At 40.4% G+C, this 18,098-nt stretch overlaps 2 protein-coding genes across 2 annotated transcripts in view; both read right to left on the reverse strand.

Annotated features, from left to right (window-relative positions):
- Positions 1-2,081: 2,081 nt before the first annotated feature.
- heg1 (heart development protein with EGF-like domains 1) lies at positions 2,082-14,319 on the reverse strand. The gene is made up of 15 exons (XM_042226227.1): positions 13,840-14,319; positions 9,055-9,258; positions 7,840-8,881; positions 7,207-7,709; positions 6,264-6,377; positions 5,943-6,071; positions 5,763-5,839; positions 5,613-5,668; positions 5,291-5,451; positions 4,717-4,851; positions 4,412-4,454; positions 4,290-4,327; positions 4,060-4,147; positions 3,390-3,567; positions 2,082-3,263 (listed from the first exon to the last, which is right to left on the reverse strand). Exons 1-15 carry the CDS (start codon positions 14,111-14,113, stop codon positions 3,120-3,122), a joined length of 3,186 nt encoding a protein of 1,061 aa, XP_042082161.1. The 5' UTR covers positions 14,114-14,319; the 3' UTR covers positions 2,082-3,119.
- A 1,792-nt stretch (positions 14,320-16,111) lies between these two features.
- The window catches only part of slc12a8 (solute carrier family 12 member 8), a gene marked incomplete in the record, with an annotated part of 23,939 nt that continues 21,952 nt past the window's right edge, over positions 16,112-18,098 (reverse strand). Inside the window, 2 exon segments of the mRNA XM_042226239.1 lie at positions 16,112-17,455; positions 17,729-17,789. Coding sequence (XP_042082173.1) covers positions 17,284-17,455; positions 17,729-17,789 — 233 coding nt within the window.

Below are 18,098 nucleotides of genomic sequence, written 5' to 3' on the forward strand. Positions count from 1 at the left end.
ATATATATATATATATATATATGATAGTAAAGATTGACAGCAGTTTGTTTACAAAGTTCACAATTTAAGCCTGACAAGCTACTAAGTTTAATGTGCTCCCAGCTATATGTAAGTCAACAACATCCAGAAATGAGTATGTGCTAAGAAAAACATGCGCAGACCACACAGCACAGAACACATAAAGGACTCCTTTAGCAAAGCCAGTGACTCTCACCTAACTGTTGGACCTTTGAAAGGAGAGGGAAATTTCCATTTGCTGCTATTTTCCCTATGTGTTTGCATGGCAGTACCACTGGAATAACAACTGAATTATGGAAACTGCAATGGTATACATAGTACTTTGCAACTTGCGCAGAGATGGTGGTAAAAATGTCATGACATATTGTGAGGTTGTAACTGATGCTGCCAAACGTAACAGAAAATCTTCAAGCAAACACCAAAATCAAGGCTATTATGAAACTCAAGTTGTTACTTGAAGCCTGAGAAGCTTTTTGATCTTTTCTCTATGATCTATACAAAGCAAACAAACCAGTTACATTTCTTGCAATGCTGAAAATAGCAAAAAGGTCCATTAATCATTATTAGAAAAATGATCTTAATGAAAACATTCATAGTGGAGGCAGCAGATCAGTCTCTGTTTTTGACCTTCTTCATAAGAAGCACCAGATTCATACATTCTTAGAAGATGTTCTAAATTACATTCTCAGAATTTACATGTTTTTCAAATTCTCATATAGCTAAAATTTTGATTTTGAGGTTAAATTCAGATGTATTGGTAAAATTGCACCGTATGCAAATTAATAAATTCATTACTAATGAATAAATGCAGAGTGGTTTATAAACACATAGTGAAAGAAAAAGGTGAATTAAGAGGAAACACTCACTCCCCCAAGCAGTCTAGGCCTACTGCAGCGTAACTAAAGGGGGATTCAGGGTAACCTGATCCAACTGTAACTATATGCTTCAGCAAAAAGAAAAGTCTTAAGCCTAACCTTAAAAGTAGAGCAAATTTTTGTCTCTGGAACCCAAACTGGGAGAAATATGTTCTCTTTCTAGTACCCTTTCTGTACACATTTTGGATGAACTGAAGGCTTTTAGAACAGCCCGATAATAATGGTCCATAGCAGTCTAGCTTAGAAGTAATAAATGCATGAACCAATTTTTCAGCATCACTCTGATTCAGGATGTTTCTAATTTTGGAGATATTGCACAAATGCATGAAAGCAGTCCTACATATTTGTTTAATATGCACATTGAACTGTATTCTGGTCAAAAATAACTCCAGGATTCCTCACATTGTTACTGGGGGCCAAGGTTGTGTCATCCAAGGTATCTGGTTTGACACAGTTTTTGGGGCTGAGTACAGTAATCTCACTTTTTATCTGAATTTAGACGCAGTTTCAGTCAAATTTGAAAGTGTCAGTTTTGGAGCAAGGGTTACTTTCTTGGTCGCCACCCTTTTGTCCGTGGTGAAAAATCACTTACTGCGGACAGTGACATTGGTGTTCCAGCATTTCGTGGCAGGGTTAAGCATTGGTGGTTCCTGAAAATCATTTGAGGCTGACAGTCTACCAGACCTTGGCAAAGTGGAGACACATTCAAAACACTCGTATTTATGTGCAGTTGTTTGAACTAGAAATGGCTCCAAGACACCTTCCCAACTTGTGTAAATCTACAATTTTGCTTGTTAGATCTTCACCTTAAGGTATTATGACATCTATGCCCATAATCAGTGTATGTAAACTTCTGAGTTTTACATGATAAAGGTCTAAGCAGCAAAAAGTTTAGTGCAAATAACAGGACAGTGACTTGAAGGTAAAAATGAAGGTATGAATGACAATATCCAGCCAGTGTTAAATGTACTGTTTTAGTATTGAATTTCCAATCATCCCATTTCCTTCAAGTTTAAATTGCTAATTTGTTCTTCTTGGTTTATGGCACAATATTGTACTAAAACGATGCAATGATCATTACTTTTTGGCAAGAAACAGAAATTAACCTACAGTTGAGTAATATAAAGCGTGCCATTTATCCCAAACATATAGGATTTAAAGGTTTAAAGAATGGAGTCCCAGAGAAAATGCTGTGTAACATTTTTATTTAAATAAGCTCATCTGACTAAAACGCCAGAATCAACACCAAGTTAGAAAACATTCAAATAAAAATAATAATCCACGACAGAAATAGCTAATCATGATACATCTTTACATTCAAATATTTAACAACAGTAACGATACAGATTATTATTCCTCACACACTTTCATTCTTTAACACACACACGCATACACACACACAGGCACACACACACATACTTATTTAAAGCCACAGGTTTATCCCTCTAAAGTCAGTGTGTATGTACGAGATGTTATGCTACATGTCATTGATTTGGACATACAAGGAATAAATAAATGTTGGCAACAGACTACAAAGTCATTCCTAAGTTTCTACTGGCATGAAGCTAAACTTTGTTCACCCTTCAGTGGTTTGCTGTTGTCATGTTGAATCAATACTTTACGTAAGAAGATCACAGCATTGGCACACACATGTTAAACTTTCACTTACAGAAATGACATTATCTGTGTTTTTGCATGTCTGCTTGCTACATTTTATTTGTGGTTTATCCCTCCAAAGGATGCTGCATTATTTTTTTTATTGCGTTTTTCCCCATATCTGGTGAGCACAATGGAAACATCGTGAATGCTTTTATTTATCATTAAGCAATTTTGTTCAAGCAAAGCTGCAATGCATTACCAGCCAGCAACAGCATAACTCTGGCAGCAAGAGAGGCAGACACGATGTTAACTGTAATGGATCACCGACCTACACACTGGAGCAAATTAGTATTGGTGGTTGTATGTAAGGCAGGAAAAACACATTAAATACAACATCAGCACGGTGGAAAATGCACGTGTTAACGTGAATGGGCCATGCAAAAACACTGAAACACATTTTACTCGAGAAAATGTGTACGTTTATAATGTGCTGACACACACAAACACGTATTTAGTGTGCAAATAGGGTTTGCACACAGTGACAGAAAACCCATCCTGACAAATCCCAACTGTTAGTATGAAAAAAATGGTACGTTTCTAATAGTTTGCGTGTTCACAGTGGCCCACTCAGAAGTAGTCTCTTCTCCTTGAATCATCACTGATGAAAGATGGGTTCCACTGGGCTGGGTAGATGCATGAATGGCGAGAGCCTGGGAGACCCGGGAAGGGGTACAGGCCATTTCTGTCCAGGTCTGAGTTACGCAAGGCAGGCTGAGGGAAATAACAGAGGAAACAAAAAAAGGACTTTATCATCAACCACACACACAGAGAAACGAAGCCTTAACTTAAACAAGAGACAGAGATGTGTGAGAAGCGAGAAATGACATGTTCCCTTACAGAGTAGTAGATATCAGTCATCTGTAGCAGGTTTTTTGTGCTGCCGTTCTCTTGCATCTCTATTGTTTCTCTCCCCCACTCCATGGATATCCGGTTATTTTTAGGGAAGTCTGCGTACGGGGACATCTGCAAGTCTCCACTTTTAAAGATGATCTTATTGATGTCATTTTTGTCTTTCCTGAAAGATTCCACATTGAAAAAACTTAAACTTGATGGGTTTTTGTTTATAAATATAGCCTGTATATAAAAGATGGATGTAGCCACCATGATGGAAGTCTCTACTTGAGTATTTTTCCTTTTTTTTTTAAAACTCAGATGTCATGAGTCAGATGAGGATCTAGTATTCCCTGAATTTTGTGCTTTTCTGACTCTAAATGGGGCCAGAAAACATCATGTTGTACATGAGACTTGAAACATGTGAATTTCACCACAAATTCATCAAGAATATACCTGCTGAGGTTATAAATTGAGCAGAAAGACCTTTTGACTTCTACAGAATTTTTGCAATAGGAGGCCTCACCTCCTATTAATCATTAAAAGAGTGTTATTTTATGGCACTTCCAAATTAAGCCCATCTTTTACATACAGATTGGGTTTATAATATAAAATAATATTATCGGGCAATATTCATTACATTTACTTTCTTGAATTAACAATAAAGCAAACTTACTTGCAGCAAGTGACAATGAGAGCAATGACAAGGATGAGGAGCAGGGCGCCCCCTGCAGGTGACACTACCACTGCAATCAGCTTGTAAACTGCAATTGCAAATAGAAACACCTTAAATATTATTCTTATTACAGTTAAAAAATAACACAAAATTACACTTAAGAAATTTAGCACATTTAAAGATATAAGAAATTCTATTTAAGATGAGTATGATCGGTGGGCTTCACTTACAATTTCCACAGTTGAATCCTCCAAAACCAAACATGCATCTGAAATAAAGAAATGGAACCTTCAGTTGCCTTGAATATTTTCAGAAAACAGTACTGACAAGAAACAAAAGGAAGCAAACTTACGGGACACAGGTGCCATTTTCTAGTTTGTAGCCATCTCCACATTCTGAAACAAGACATTTTGTTCAGTGACTTGAAACAACACAGTTTGGTAAATAGGTTTCAAAGGCCTGGCCAGTGCTGTTTTATTCATTTTTGGCTTCCTCGGTCAAATTCTCATATAACGTGTAGCAGTCAAATTTTAGGGGAAACTGGAGATATTTTGAGACATTAATTTCCTTGATTTAACTTTTTCATTTGACTTCTCTCAGGTTGGTGACTCAAACAAAAATGCACATGTGGCAACATGTAAATAAAGAAGAGCTTACCTAAGCAGTACAAATCGTCAGGATTGTGTTTGTAGTATCCCTCACGGCACTGGCAGCACGCGATACCACTGGTGTCCGTGCAGCTGGAGCGCTCTTCATCACACTGGGTTTTCTGAGCCGCACAAAGACTCTCCGCTGGAACACAGTGCGGGCAGAATTAATCTCAGCTATAAAAATCTGATCATAAAACACAATTTTTGTTAATAGTTCCCCTTTGTTTCATTGAAAAATGAATAATTTTGACATGCAGAGCTTGTACAGTATATTTTAGCATTTAGAGGCACAGCACCAGTGTCCTGTGACATGATTATACAATTACCGGTAGTGTCATGTTGTGAAATGAAGCTGTTATATGATGCTTTGAAGTTTCTGGCTTATACACATGCAAAGCTTTTTACAAATATATCACGCCACAGTTCATTAAATGTTTTTATGGCTAAATTCTGCCCTCTGGTGGTTGAAATGAGACTGCCCTAAATAAAGTTTACAATAAGAGCAGTTGGAAAAACGATTTAATTAATTAAAACAAACACAGTTAATGATTTCCACTGAGATTTCTGGCTATCACACTCACCGTGGTAAGTGAGCTTGTATTTCAGGACCACCTGGCAGTGGGCTAATGCGGAGCTGCAGTTTTTGAGAGACATCTGGATTCTGTTGTTGACCTCAGTGGTTGTCACATTAGCGGAGGTGGAAAACGTGTTAGCAACCATGACACTAACACCATCCTTCTCTCTATGGGGAGGAGATCTGAGGTCAATATGGAGAATTTGTTGGTGTTGTAAATAACAAGAAAACAAGGTTCTAATAGATAAGAGAGATCCCTTTTAACTAGCTAAGTTTTAGCATCATCAAAAAATACAGAAAATGTGCAGAAATTCAATGCAAACACGTACTGCTTGGTCACTGTTGAGCGCCTGTAACCTGGGTAGTCAGAGAGTGAAACATTGAACTGCAGGAAAGACAAAAACAGGAGCATGTATAAGATATAATGCACATAAGCTTAGTGAAGCACAGAATATGCAGTGACGCGAACTGCCTCTCACCAGCTTGATGATCTGTCTTTGGATATCAGAGTTATGTAGTGATCCGTTGGCACTGATAGTGCAGAGAAATGTCTTAGCTATTAAGGGGGGAAAACAGTGTGAATTAAAAAACATAAAAGGCCTCTGAGAAAATAACTTTGACTGGAGAAAAAAACAAACTCTAATGTCCTTTTTCTTTACCTCGGCTGCATGTGCGTCCATCTTCAAGGTCAAAGCCCAGCGGGCATTCACAGCTGAATGAGCCATTCGTGTTAACGCACGTGGAGCCTTTGGGGCAGGGTTCTTGCTTTTGCTTACACTCATCAATATCTAAACACACAGGTGTAACAATATTATATTTGGGAAGGATTTCACCAAACTTTTACACCCTTATCACACTCTCTAAAAAGGGGTTGATGCAACATTTCATGCATTTTGTTTTTTGAAAGACAAAACATGGAAAAACACACATAGTACCAATATTGTTTTTAAACTGTTGGGTAGAAGAGCAGAAGAGCTCACCCTTGTTGCAGGTCCGTCCCGTCCATCCTTGCTGACAGTTACACCTGAACGCATCCGGTTCATCACCCATACACATCCCTTCATTGTTACAAGGGTTGGACACACAAGGGTTTCCTAAAATTTACGAGTAGATAGAGGGTGTGTTAGCATTAATCAGGGAAAATAGCATCCTTAAACAAGCTTCGGTTTGACCTTTTAGGGCATGCGGTTTCACTCTGACCTGTCATCCATCCTCCTATGTGCAGTTTTATCTCTGTTATGCAAAGTCTATTATATTTGATAGATGATTTTTTGAGACTTCTACAACTAATTTCCATATTTTTCTGCTTCTGTAAAAGATTCATTGTTCCAAGTAGTGAATTCATCCAATCAGAAAGAAAGATCAGTGCAGAATACCAGACCCATTCACTAGGAGCTGCACGTTAAAAGCATTTCACACAAGTGCATCACTTGAAAATTCATCAGCAAATTCTTGAGACAAGAGAGAACAAATCCGTTTAACAGCATCTCATTGTGAAGAAGAGTCCAAGTTATGTGTATTCATCATTATTATGTCAGTGGTACTTTTTATTTTATTGCTTAGGACGGCTGCAATCCTCTAACTGCCACCACAGAAAAGTAAAGACTGCTTTTTCAGTAAATTAATCTGTCAATAAATTAAGGTTGAACTCTTTTTTGCTTTATTGCAACATGCAAGAAATCAGCTAATGTCATCTACTCAGATTATTAGTCACGTTCATGACCAGGAAGCACAGTGTTTGGGGAATATTAGAACCTGTGATACGCTGAATCGTTATTGCACAATCCTCTATTAGTTATAGTAAGAAGAAAACATGCAAATATGAAGAGCAACTCATACAACAACACGATAAACACACATTTCTGCTCTGAAAACTGAATAATAAGTCCCGTCATTTGAAGAGAAAGAAGCTGACTAACTCACTTGGAGGTGGTGATGGTGGTGGACTGGTGTGCTGAAAATCAGGGGGTGGTGTTGTGACCACCAGCTCTGTAGGACCTCTGTCTGTCTGATTCCTAGTGGTGTGCAGAGCTTCCGTACTCTTGGTTGGGGTACTGTGGGTGTAGGTTGTAGTGATGGACTTGCTGTGAGCTGTGGTGACTCTGCTAGTTCCCGTGCTTGTTTCGATCTGCAGGGTGGTGACATTAGTGGGGTCAGACATCCCAGTCACGGGGCCCTCCGTGTGCCTGGGTGGCGCACGTTGGGTCGGTTGCGCTGCCAGAGTGGAGGCTACCGTGGAGGACGAACTGTATAGGACAGTGGCACTGGTAGGGGACTGTAGAGGAGAGCTAGTCACGGTGCTAGTCAACCTTGCGGATGAAGTTGGAGCTAGAGGAGGTGTGGTAATAGCCTCAGTGGAGGTTGTGGTGCTGGTGGTGGTGCTGAAAGCGGTTGATATGATAGGGTTTTCTTCTGTTATCTGCGATCTGACGAAGAGAAAAATTAAACCTCAAGTCAAATGAAATCAAGTTCTGCTTCTACCTTCTTTAAAGGTACAGACTTTAAAAACTTCAAATTATCATTAATATTCATCAATATTCTTTTTTTTTAGCATACCTTTCTGTAACAGTGGCAGGTGAGGTGGTGAGGAAGACGTTAGTACCCAGTGGTGGCATATCTGTCAGAGACTGATTCGTTTCAGACGTACTACTACTGACAGTAGAGGGCACTGCAGTCAGACCCAAGTCGACATTTCCCTCTCTGGTCTGCGATGAAAGCCCCTCAGTGCCACTCTGAGTGCTAGAACTGTGGTCTCCAGTTGAAAACTCTGTAGACGCTCCAGAACTAGAGCCCAAGCCTTGCTCTGTTCCTGAAATATTGGTGGGACCTCTGGCAGGTGAGGTGAAAGGAGGCGTAGAGGAAAATGACATTTGAGATTGGTCAGTGCTGGGCTCTGTCACCCTGATAGACGACGTTGAGTCGGACGGCTCTTCTGATGTCGACGTGTGCTGTTGTTCGGTGGCATTGGGATGTCCAGTAATACTCTGGGTTCCACTGGAACTTGCTGGGCTCCCAGTCTCTGAAAACACTCCTTTGAACGAGTCGGTCACGTCCCTTCCAGTAATCCCTGTGGACGGGGCACTGTGGGTGTAGTTCTCAGTCTCTGTCGACTTAGGAGAAATACCCCAAGTGGAAGGAGGCTGACGGGAGTTGGAGTCTTCTGTAAAGGCAGATGAGGTGGTGTTGCTGGAGGAGGAGGTAACAGACAGCAAGGTCCTCTCCCCAGCTCGGCTGGTGGTGGTGTAGGTGCTGTCGGTGAGGACGTCTGTGTGGGAGGCTGTGGCATCCCCCATTTGGAGAGTAGTGTCTGGGTTGTCTTGGAGTAGGTGGCCCTCCTCTGTAAACACCTGGGTCCTATCCTCCTCTGACACAACATAAGAGATACCTGGCGTCTTGTCTGTGTAAGTCATGTCCTTCCAGTCCCTGCTGTTGCTGTCGCTGCTGCTGCTGCTGATGCTACTGTCCTTCCAGTCCCTGCTGCTGCTGCTGCTGCTGCTGCTGCTGCTGCTGTCGTTCCAGTCCCTGCTGCTGCTGCTGCTGCTGCTGTCCTTCCAGTCCCGCTGCTGATGCTGCTTGCTGCTGTGCTCTGCTGCTGGCTCTGTGTTTTTTTTTCCCCCCCTTTTAGTTTCCCTTGGGCCCCCCTAGCTGCCACCATTCTTGGAAACTAAGCTGCTGCTGCTGCTGCTGCTGCTGCTGCTGCTGCTGCTGCTGCTGCTGCTGCTGCTGTCCTTCCAGTCCCTGCTGCTGCTGTGCTGCTGCTGCTGCTGCTGCTGATGCTGCTGCTGATGCTGCTGTCCTTCCAGTCCCTGCTGCTGCTGCTGGTGCTGCTGGTGCTGTCCTTCCAGTCCCTGCTGCTGCTGCTGCTGGCCTCAGTGGCAGTTACAAAGTTGGAGGTAAGTGGCTCAGTAGATAGTGGATTTGCAGTCTCTATAGACCCACTGCTTGTTTCTGTAATGGACTGTGTCTGGTCTGTGCCTAGGAATAGAGAAAAAGATCACATTAGTAAATATTCACCAATATAAAATCATACACTTTTGAATCAGTTATGAACATTTTTAAAGATTTTCTATCATTAAGGAGGTCCAGTTAAGGCATGTTAAAATGTTACTTTAACCTCCTAGGACCTGGTGTCCACATATGTGAACATCACATTTTGGGTTATTTAGACTAAAATACTCAATTTTGCTCTACAAGGGCCTGATATCCACTTACGAGGACATTATACTGTAACTGTTCTATCGAAATTTTAAACGAATATCCTCATATGTGGCTCTCATTTTTCTTAGAAACAAAAATCAGGTAAAAAAAAAAATCTGGTAATTCTTTGTTTTTACATTCATCAGGTCCCAATATGCCCAAATATCAAAGAGAAAGTAAAAATGCATGCCGTGGAAGAGTTCGGTTCTTAGGAGGTTAAATCAGGGGTGTTAAATATAAGGCCTGGGGGCCAGAATGACTTCAATTTGGCATAAACCTTGGACTTTTGACTGTATTTGTACAAGTTTTACAGCTTTTCCTACTGATAAAAACCTATCCCAACAACAAAATAATTAATTACTAGAGTTAAAATTAGGACAATAAAATTACAAAAAGTTATTTTTTCACCAATAACTATTGAAATTCCTGGGCTGTATGCAGCCCACCATGTAAAATGAGTTTGACATCCCTGTTTTAAATGATCTGGTAGTGATTTATTGGTAGTCACTGGACAAAATGAAGTCTGTTGTGCCACATATGCCAACTCTTGAGAAATGAATATGCACTGGCTTTCTCCTTTTCTACCATATACAGCTGGTAACTTCATGAAATTTGGCTTTGCACTGCTGCAGCCACCTAAAAATTTAAAGGCAATCTTTTTTTAAATATATACCAGCATCCTTCATCACTAGACTCAAAAGAGTGTTGCTGTACTCGCCTATATGTTGTACTTTACCTCCACCAGAGGGTGTTATCCCCGTCTCGCCTGTACAGTCTATAGTCAGAGACAAAATGCTGTCAGAATTTAACTTGCAGCGTGGGCAATGCTTTTGGGTGGAGAACAACTGGCAGCCAACTTGTCTACTCTAACAATGGCTTGAAGTCCTAAATATGGTGGGGACTGTCTCTGTTGGGAATCAGCCATTTCCTTCCTAAAGCTGAGCGAGCACAAGGAACTGGCAGAAAGCTGTCACAGTGGATCTGGGTGTGTGCTCATATTCAGTCTTTTTTAGTCCGTGTGAAAACTGTTAAGTCATAAAAACTCCCAAAACACTACCACTAAAGGGGAAGAGAATGACTTTTAAAGTAGTGACTGTTGTTTTAAACACTTTTTTCCCCCAGGCATGTCCTTTTTACAGCTGTCAGTAGAGCTAGAAAGGAACCAACAGCAGAGAGCAAGCGGGATGACATCCAGCAAAGTCTCCAGCTTGAATAATTCTCGCAAGGTTACAGTTTCCAAACATCCAAGATAATCTGAGCTTGTCCAGCACCACTGGCCACATGTAAATAATTCATGTTCAACACATGTCAAACATTTCAGCATTCAGTTATCTATTTACACATCCAACACACGGGGGCTTAAAATTATTTTTAGCACCAACTGCTTGATAAGATGACGGCTGAACTGGGTTTCCATGTTTGTTACTGACTTTGCCTGCTGCTTGGCAGCGGTTAAACCTTTGTTTCCCTTGCAGAAAATACACTCAAAGGATTGCCTATTTTGGGAGCAGGTAGGTTTTCCCCCCCTATTTGAGAATGTTTTGATTCTGAAAAGCTTAGAGTTGCTCAACTTGAATCCCAAAGATGGATAGAAGAGTTAAAGCATCAGAAGTACTTAAGCATCAAATGTGAGACAGATAGGGATAAAGAGTGAGAGAGGTCTTTTTTTGCCTATCTTTGTGCAGTGCTGTCTTACAGCTTATCTGGCTGCTGTCCTGGACTGGAACAACACCACTCTTGAGTTGAGTGTCAGTGCCACCAGCAGACAACATCCAGAACCAATGAAAGGGAGGGTTCAACAGCTAAACAGCCAGTCCACTGGGAGTCTAAGGGGAGAACTGGGCCACCAGACTCTATTTTTCCCTCTCACTTCCTCTGCATGTGTCTCTCTTATTATTTCATTTTCTCTCTCTGGATACCGTCTGGGCAACAAAACTCAGACAGGAACGTGGTGTTGGCAGCAAATGACAGACACTCCCAGATCCTCAGCTACTATCTATCTCTTAACTGTTAACACAGTTGTAACTGCAGTCTTTTAACATCTGTTCCACTTCAGAAGCTCTATGGCTCGCATATTAATTCAAGCAAATGCAATGCCTTTTGCATATTAAAGACCCTCAGATGACACCACAGTAGTGCTTTGAATAGACTGGCTTATACTCATTATGCAGGCCAAAGAGGGCAGCCAAGATGATCTTGCTAGGGTCATTGAATAAACATTAAGTGAGGAAAGCGAATCATTTCAGCCTCATCTTTCCTTTGCAGCATCTACGAAAATCCTGAACTTTATTTATACTGCAAAATGGAAGTGTGTGCAACTTTAAGAATCAAGAATTTTATCAACATAATGATTAAAAATATCTCTTAAATTCAAAGAAGCACGTGCGTTATAGTGCAACATTTGAGGTATCCTGTTACCATGGAGACAAATCTTTTAAGTGTTTATTACACAGTGTGTAATTTCTGATTCTTACTTTGTACACTATATATAGTAGTTTATATAGTAATTAAGCTAAAGTTGCATTTGTAGTAGTAAAGTTGAAAGTTTGTTGAAGTTTAAGGGCAAAACTATCAAAATAAAATGACGTAGTCATCGGTCCAGCCATTACTGGATGTTTTATGGTACATTATTATGCGTGATACTGGCTGTGATATTAAATATTATTTTCACATATGCCCCAGCATCAAAACCCTCCTTCTTCCCGCTGGCAGGAGTGTAGCTTAAACCAGCTGTGGTAGAGAAGAAATGTTCTTCCAGCACAGCAGCGTTTTGCCTAAACCCTTCATTTAAGGGATAAGAGTGTTATCGGCTCTGCAAAGTAGAAATATCAGAAGTTAAAGTCCTTTCTCTATCTTTTATTGCTTTGAGTCAGTATGGCAATAATTCAGGAATTTTATGAGGCATGCTTTTCTTCTTATAGTACGATGGATGATGTTTGGCTTTGTGCACAGGAAATCAGACCCAAATTCTAGTTCTTTCATCCAAACTTCTGAAGGTAGTCATGGAGTGCTTAGGATGTGGATTCCCTCCTCCTCTTGCACCAAATGCTCTAAATACTTCAACTGCAGGTTCCTCTGTATTAGTAACGTCTCTGCCAAGCAAAAAGTAGCACGCTTCAGCTCTCATGCTCTCATTCCTGTCCAGACGAACTGCATGTTTAGGATTGTTTAATACTGCAGCATAAATGAGTGTCATACAGCAGTTTAACCACTGGATGCTCGGGTCCAGGTGGGTATAAGCCGATGAACAAATGTTACGGCTTTCAACACCTCCTGCTAAACAGGAAGCCAGCACCTGTAGTATTACATCAAGTTCGAATGCAGATAAGATGTGACGAGTGATAACCTCGTCAGTAGATTATCCAGTGTTTACTAAGCATTGAGCGAATGCATCTGTTCTGATAACCTCGTCAATTTTTTAAGCTGTCACAGTTCATGGCAAATACTCTGTTTACCTACAGTGGTGAGACTTGAACTTGTGTAATGGTCTGAAGGAGCTCCAGGAGTTGAATATGAGCCCCAAACTATTAGCTTTAGGGCCTCATTCCTGATAACACTAATCTCAAGATCTTTGGGTTTTGAACCAGTGGTTGTACACAACAGGGAACTTGAAATGAAAGTAAATGTGGTAAAATTGTTTTTGTTTTTTAAACAGTTATAACACCAGTCAATAGATATACATTACTTCAGCTCTATACTGTTTGCCGTTGGCAAAGCAGCTTAAGAAAATTAATTCTAGCAGCCTTTCTAAACACAATTTCACAAAATACATATAAATATAAGTGTGTGAATGTGTGTTTGAATGGGTGGATGACTGAATGTAGTGTAAAGTGCTTTGGGGTCCATAGGGACTAAGTAAAGCGCTATACAAATACAGGCCATTTACTATTTACCAAATACCATTTCTTAAAGTGGGAAAAGCATCTAACTTGCATGTGTGTAAAAGTTTTGATGGTCATAAACACATCTACAAGAGCCATTTCAGGATGGGATTAGAAAATAGGCTTTGGGACAGTTATAGTGAGGCATATTTCTGGAATACTGCACACCTGGCTAAACCTGGCACACATGCACGATGAAACTAAGCACGTGTTATTATTTCATTTTCAAAAATAAAACAATACACAACACAGTCACAAATAACGGAAATGGAAACTTTGTGTTTAGACATTTTTCTTTTAAAATCATACTTGTCAATAATAGAAGACCACTAACTTACAAAATAATGTTGGAGGATCTCAAATGAACTTTTATGGATCCTTTTATGTTACCTCACTTCAACAGGCCGAAATGAAAAGGAGATCTTTTCAATCATTGTGCAGCACTTGCCACTGCAGGCCTCACACTCGGAGCTCTTACCGAAGTTTCCAGCAGTAGCAGCGTGAGTTTCTGCAGCGTGCCTGAGCAGGAGGTTTCTCTGTGATGGTGTTAAAGTCTCGCTGGAGTATGAATTTGAAGTTGCGCTGTTTTCCATGCTTCTGACTTCATCCGTGGCCACCGAGTCATCCAGTGCTGGAGTTGCCGTATTCGTGCTGTTGTTACTGGGGGTCCCAGCCCGGAGGGGCCCCGGCAGACCCAGATGGAGGACCAGAAGAGACAAACCGAGGACGTGATTCAAAAACCACGTTTCCATGATTTTTTCAAGACCCCCCAAAACGGTCGCCGATAGTTTCCGTGAAGTCGAGTGAATGTCGGAGAGTCTCCCGGGGACACCATGGGAGGAGCGCTTCGGCGTTTAGTGAAGTTTTAATGGGAAATGAATAAATCCTGGTAAAGGTCCGGAGGAGATCCGCAGCTCAGACGGCGGGGAGCGGAAGATAACAGAGCCGAGGCAGCAGCCTGTTATCTCAGCCCGGGCTCCGCCTCCGCCTCCTCCCCGCACACACATACACACACACACACAAACACACACACACACACACACTGAGAGTCCCGTTACTGAGCCCAGTAGCGCCTGTGTTGTCTGCAGGTGTCGGAAGCTTTGCCCATAAATACTTTCCTTTTCAAGCCACAGAAGACGTGAAGTTTTTAAGAGCTGTTAGTTACTCACATCGCCGAATAATCCCTCTACTCTGAGTGTTACGGTAGCCTATCATTACCTGCTGATAATAACCTGTAATCACAGGCTATAGTTGTAAAAATCACTTCTGTTGTTATGTAGAGTCTTAACCACAAAGACACACATCTCTCTCTCTATTTTTTAAAATATTATTTTATTGTTTATTAGTTCGTATCTTGCGATTTATTTCCCCACGGAACTTTTCTTTTCATCATTCAAAACCCTCATATGTCGGCTTTCCAGTTTTCTGTTAGTGCAATCACGTCACAGCAGGTTTTAAAAAAGTGATAAAATCACGTGGAATTCTCTCAGTAGGTCAGTCCATCTGCTGCAAGAATCCTTGGTCTTCATGTTTACTGCTTAGTTACTCTTTTGTGACTCAGACTGTATGTTTGTAGTCATTGTCAAGCTGTAGAATGAGCTTGTATATACATATCCACAGCACATTCCACTTTTCCAGACATTAAATATTCCTATTTTAGGTAGAGCCAGACTGAACTACCAGGCAGACGTTCATGTGCTCTGGTTGGGATCAGAGGAACATCTGGGGGAATTGGAGTTTGTTTTATGGGTAGAATAACAGATAACTCTTTAGGTGACAAACATTATTTATAGCACAGTTTATTCCAAGGGAAACTGTAATTAATATGTACTATTCTGCAGTTCATTTGTTCATTTTTTAGGCTATTAAGCAACAACAAAAAAGAGAGAAACATGCCTAAATTTGTCTTGACACATAACTGATTGTAAACATAATCAGCCTCTCAAACCAGTGCTGTGCAACACACATTGTTGGAACTTTTGCTTCAGTGACTTTGGTGGTTGGTGCAAACAAAGCAAGCAAACAAATGAAAGATTGTAATTTAATGCACTTTCACCAAACCACAATATTATTATTATTTTTTTTATCTTCTGCAGACATTTTGCTCTAATCTCATTCCTGCATGACACAAAGCCCAAACATCCTGTAGGTCCAAAAGTGAGTAGAGTTTAGTCCTGTCTCCATCGTGTATTTAATTTCCACTGCTCACATTTCAAGCCATTGTGCATCAACTGAAAGTCACTAACTTTTCCAACCGCACAGGGTTTCTTCTTAGTCACTGCAAAGGCACAAAGCACACCAACCCTTCTACAGCTCAGCCCAGTGATAAGAAAATAAGTAATCAGTAGGTTTACAGGCTTGTGTGCCTGCTGGCGGGCCGTTGCTTTCACAGAAACAGGATAAGAGGAAGTGGTTTTCACAGCTTTGCTCAAACACTGACTCTTGAACTTTGTGATACTTCCAGATCATACTTGTAACTGAAAAAAAAACACACCCCAAAAACATTTAGCATGCATTTAATTCACACCATATAGTGTCTTCAAAGGTTTTTGTTTCTTTCTTTTTTTAACCAGGAGAGCTGTTAAAGTGCTTTACACACATGGGAAAAAACCCCTCATTATTTGATACTTTCAGATATGCTATGAACACATTATACAGACTTGAAATTCAAGTATTTTTAGTCCCATTGTCACAGGTGTATAACACCAAGCACCTATCCATGCAGTCTACCTTTAAAAACATTTTTTTCAAAAAAACTGATTGTAAAGAGCTCTCTGAATTTGAGTATGGTAGCGTAATAGATATCACTATCACAACAAGTACTTTGTAAAATGTCTCAATATTATTATTGCAAAGCAAAAGCATTTAGGAGCTAAAACAATTCAGGCACATAGTGGTAGACCATGTAAGGTAAGAGCAGGGTTACTGCGTTCTGAGGTGTGAAGGGCATGAAAGTCGCCGACGCCTTACAGACTCAGTGACTGCAGAGCTCCAAACTTCTTAACATCAGCACAAAAACTGTCCACCGAGAGCTTCGTGGCATGGGTTACTAAGGCCGATCAAGATCCTGGCAGGAAGAGCATCCAGCGTAAAACTGTCAAATAAAAACACATGGAGCTAATCACTATGGCAATCCCTTATGAGAAGGGAGCAGCTGAAATTAGCTTTAGGTTTGATTGGAAATAGATCGGCATTTATAGAAGACTTTTGCAGTTTTACAGCCCACACAGCTCCTTGTTCTGTGTATGCAGCAAAATGATAGAGATATTCTATCAATGAGCTGTAGTGAGTGTAAAGTACTTTGCTGTGCTCTGCTGGGTTAGCAGCATCAGAGTTCGTGACAGCAACAGACTGAATAAAGTGATTGTGGATTATCAATCATCCTCACCAACCTCTGGACCACTAACTGGACAGGTTATTGGGGCAGAGATTAGCTTTTCATTATTGCTATTATTATTATTTCAACAGCTGTGACAAAAAAAAAAGTCCCATATATAAGATAAAGTATTTGTCATCTATAAACTATACACTGTGTTTTAAAAGTTTTGCATCTTAAAAGGCCATTTTAGAGTGATGGAACGGCAAAAAAAACAAAATAAAAAAAAAAACCAGTTGAAAATGAAAGAGTTAAAGTTGAAGTTTATATTAAGAGGAAATAATAAATCTCTGCATTTGCCTGTTTGCATGAAAACCTGCACATTTTAGCTATCGCCTTTCTCTGATGTATCTTATTCTTCCACATAACCTTTGTGCAAAGCTTTGATTTCCTTGAACCACCACAGGAAAACAATTCGAGCCACTGAGATTCTTAACATGTGAGCAGTATTCTGCCCGTAGTGCAACATGAGACACCGTTTGAGGCAGAAAATGTGGTATTCAGGCTGTCAGCTGCGACGCATAACTGAGGCAGTGTTTAATTCGGTCAGTGAAATGGTGGTTGGACCATATTGTCGGCCCTGATGAACGACGATTGATGACAGCGGTGACGAGAGGCAAAGTCAGCATTTTCCTCCGTCAGCTGCTTGGTTTTCAGCCCCAGAGTCCCAGACAAAGAGGGCGTCACTACGATCTCATCCCGGGGTGATGCTTTTCTACTGAAAGAGAAGAATACACAGAAAAATTAATTTCAGGCGTAACGATGTAGAAAATAATCAAAAACTGAAATCAACACCATTTACAGTTTAAAACTTATGAGGTTTTCGATTTCATTGCAATTTTATAATAAAAGCACTGTCGGATTATGGTTCAGCCATAGAAATAACTCTTAGCAAATTAAACTCACATATAAAACTCAAATTGGCTTCTTCATTATTTAATAGACATCAATGATGCAAGATTTTTCAGTGCATAAATAAAATCATAAATACCTGCAAATGCTACTCAGTGTTGATTTGAACCACGTGAAAAAGCTGAACTGAGCTGCAATTCCTGCAAATTAATCAAAATCCAGACTGTTACGTTTCTACCAGGAAGAAATACATAATTTTCTGCTGTAATAATTTTGCATTCAATGTTGTTAAAATTTTACACCTTTTTCTGCTGTGAGTATCTGAAGCTCTGCCACTACACAGGAGGTAGTAACTGCGCTGTGCCATTGGCAACATCTCCATTTGTGGAACAAATGTCTGACACTTGTTTGACGCTTGTGTTCAAAAATGTCGTGAGTCAGACGGCTGAGGCACGTACTGATGTGGTGAGTTTATTGCACAGATGCAGGGTGTCACATCCAGCTATTCA

The sequence above is a fragment of the Haplochromis burtoni genome, unplaced genomic scaffold, assembly GCF_018398535.1.
Source record: "Haplochromis burtoni strain Fernald_Lab_line unplaced genomic scaffold, NCSU_Asbu1 Contig_202, whole genome shotgun sequence".
NCBI lineage: Eukaryota > Metazoa > Chordata > Actinopteri > Cichliformes > Cichlidae > Haplochromis > Haplochromis burtoni.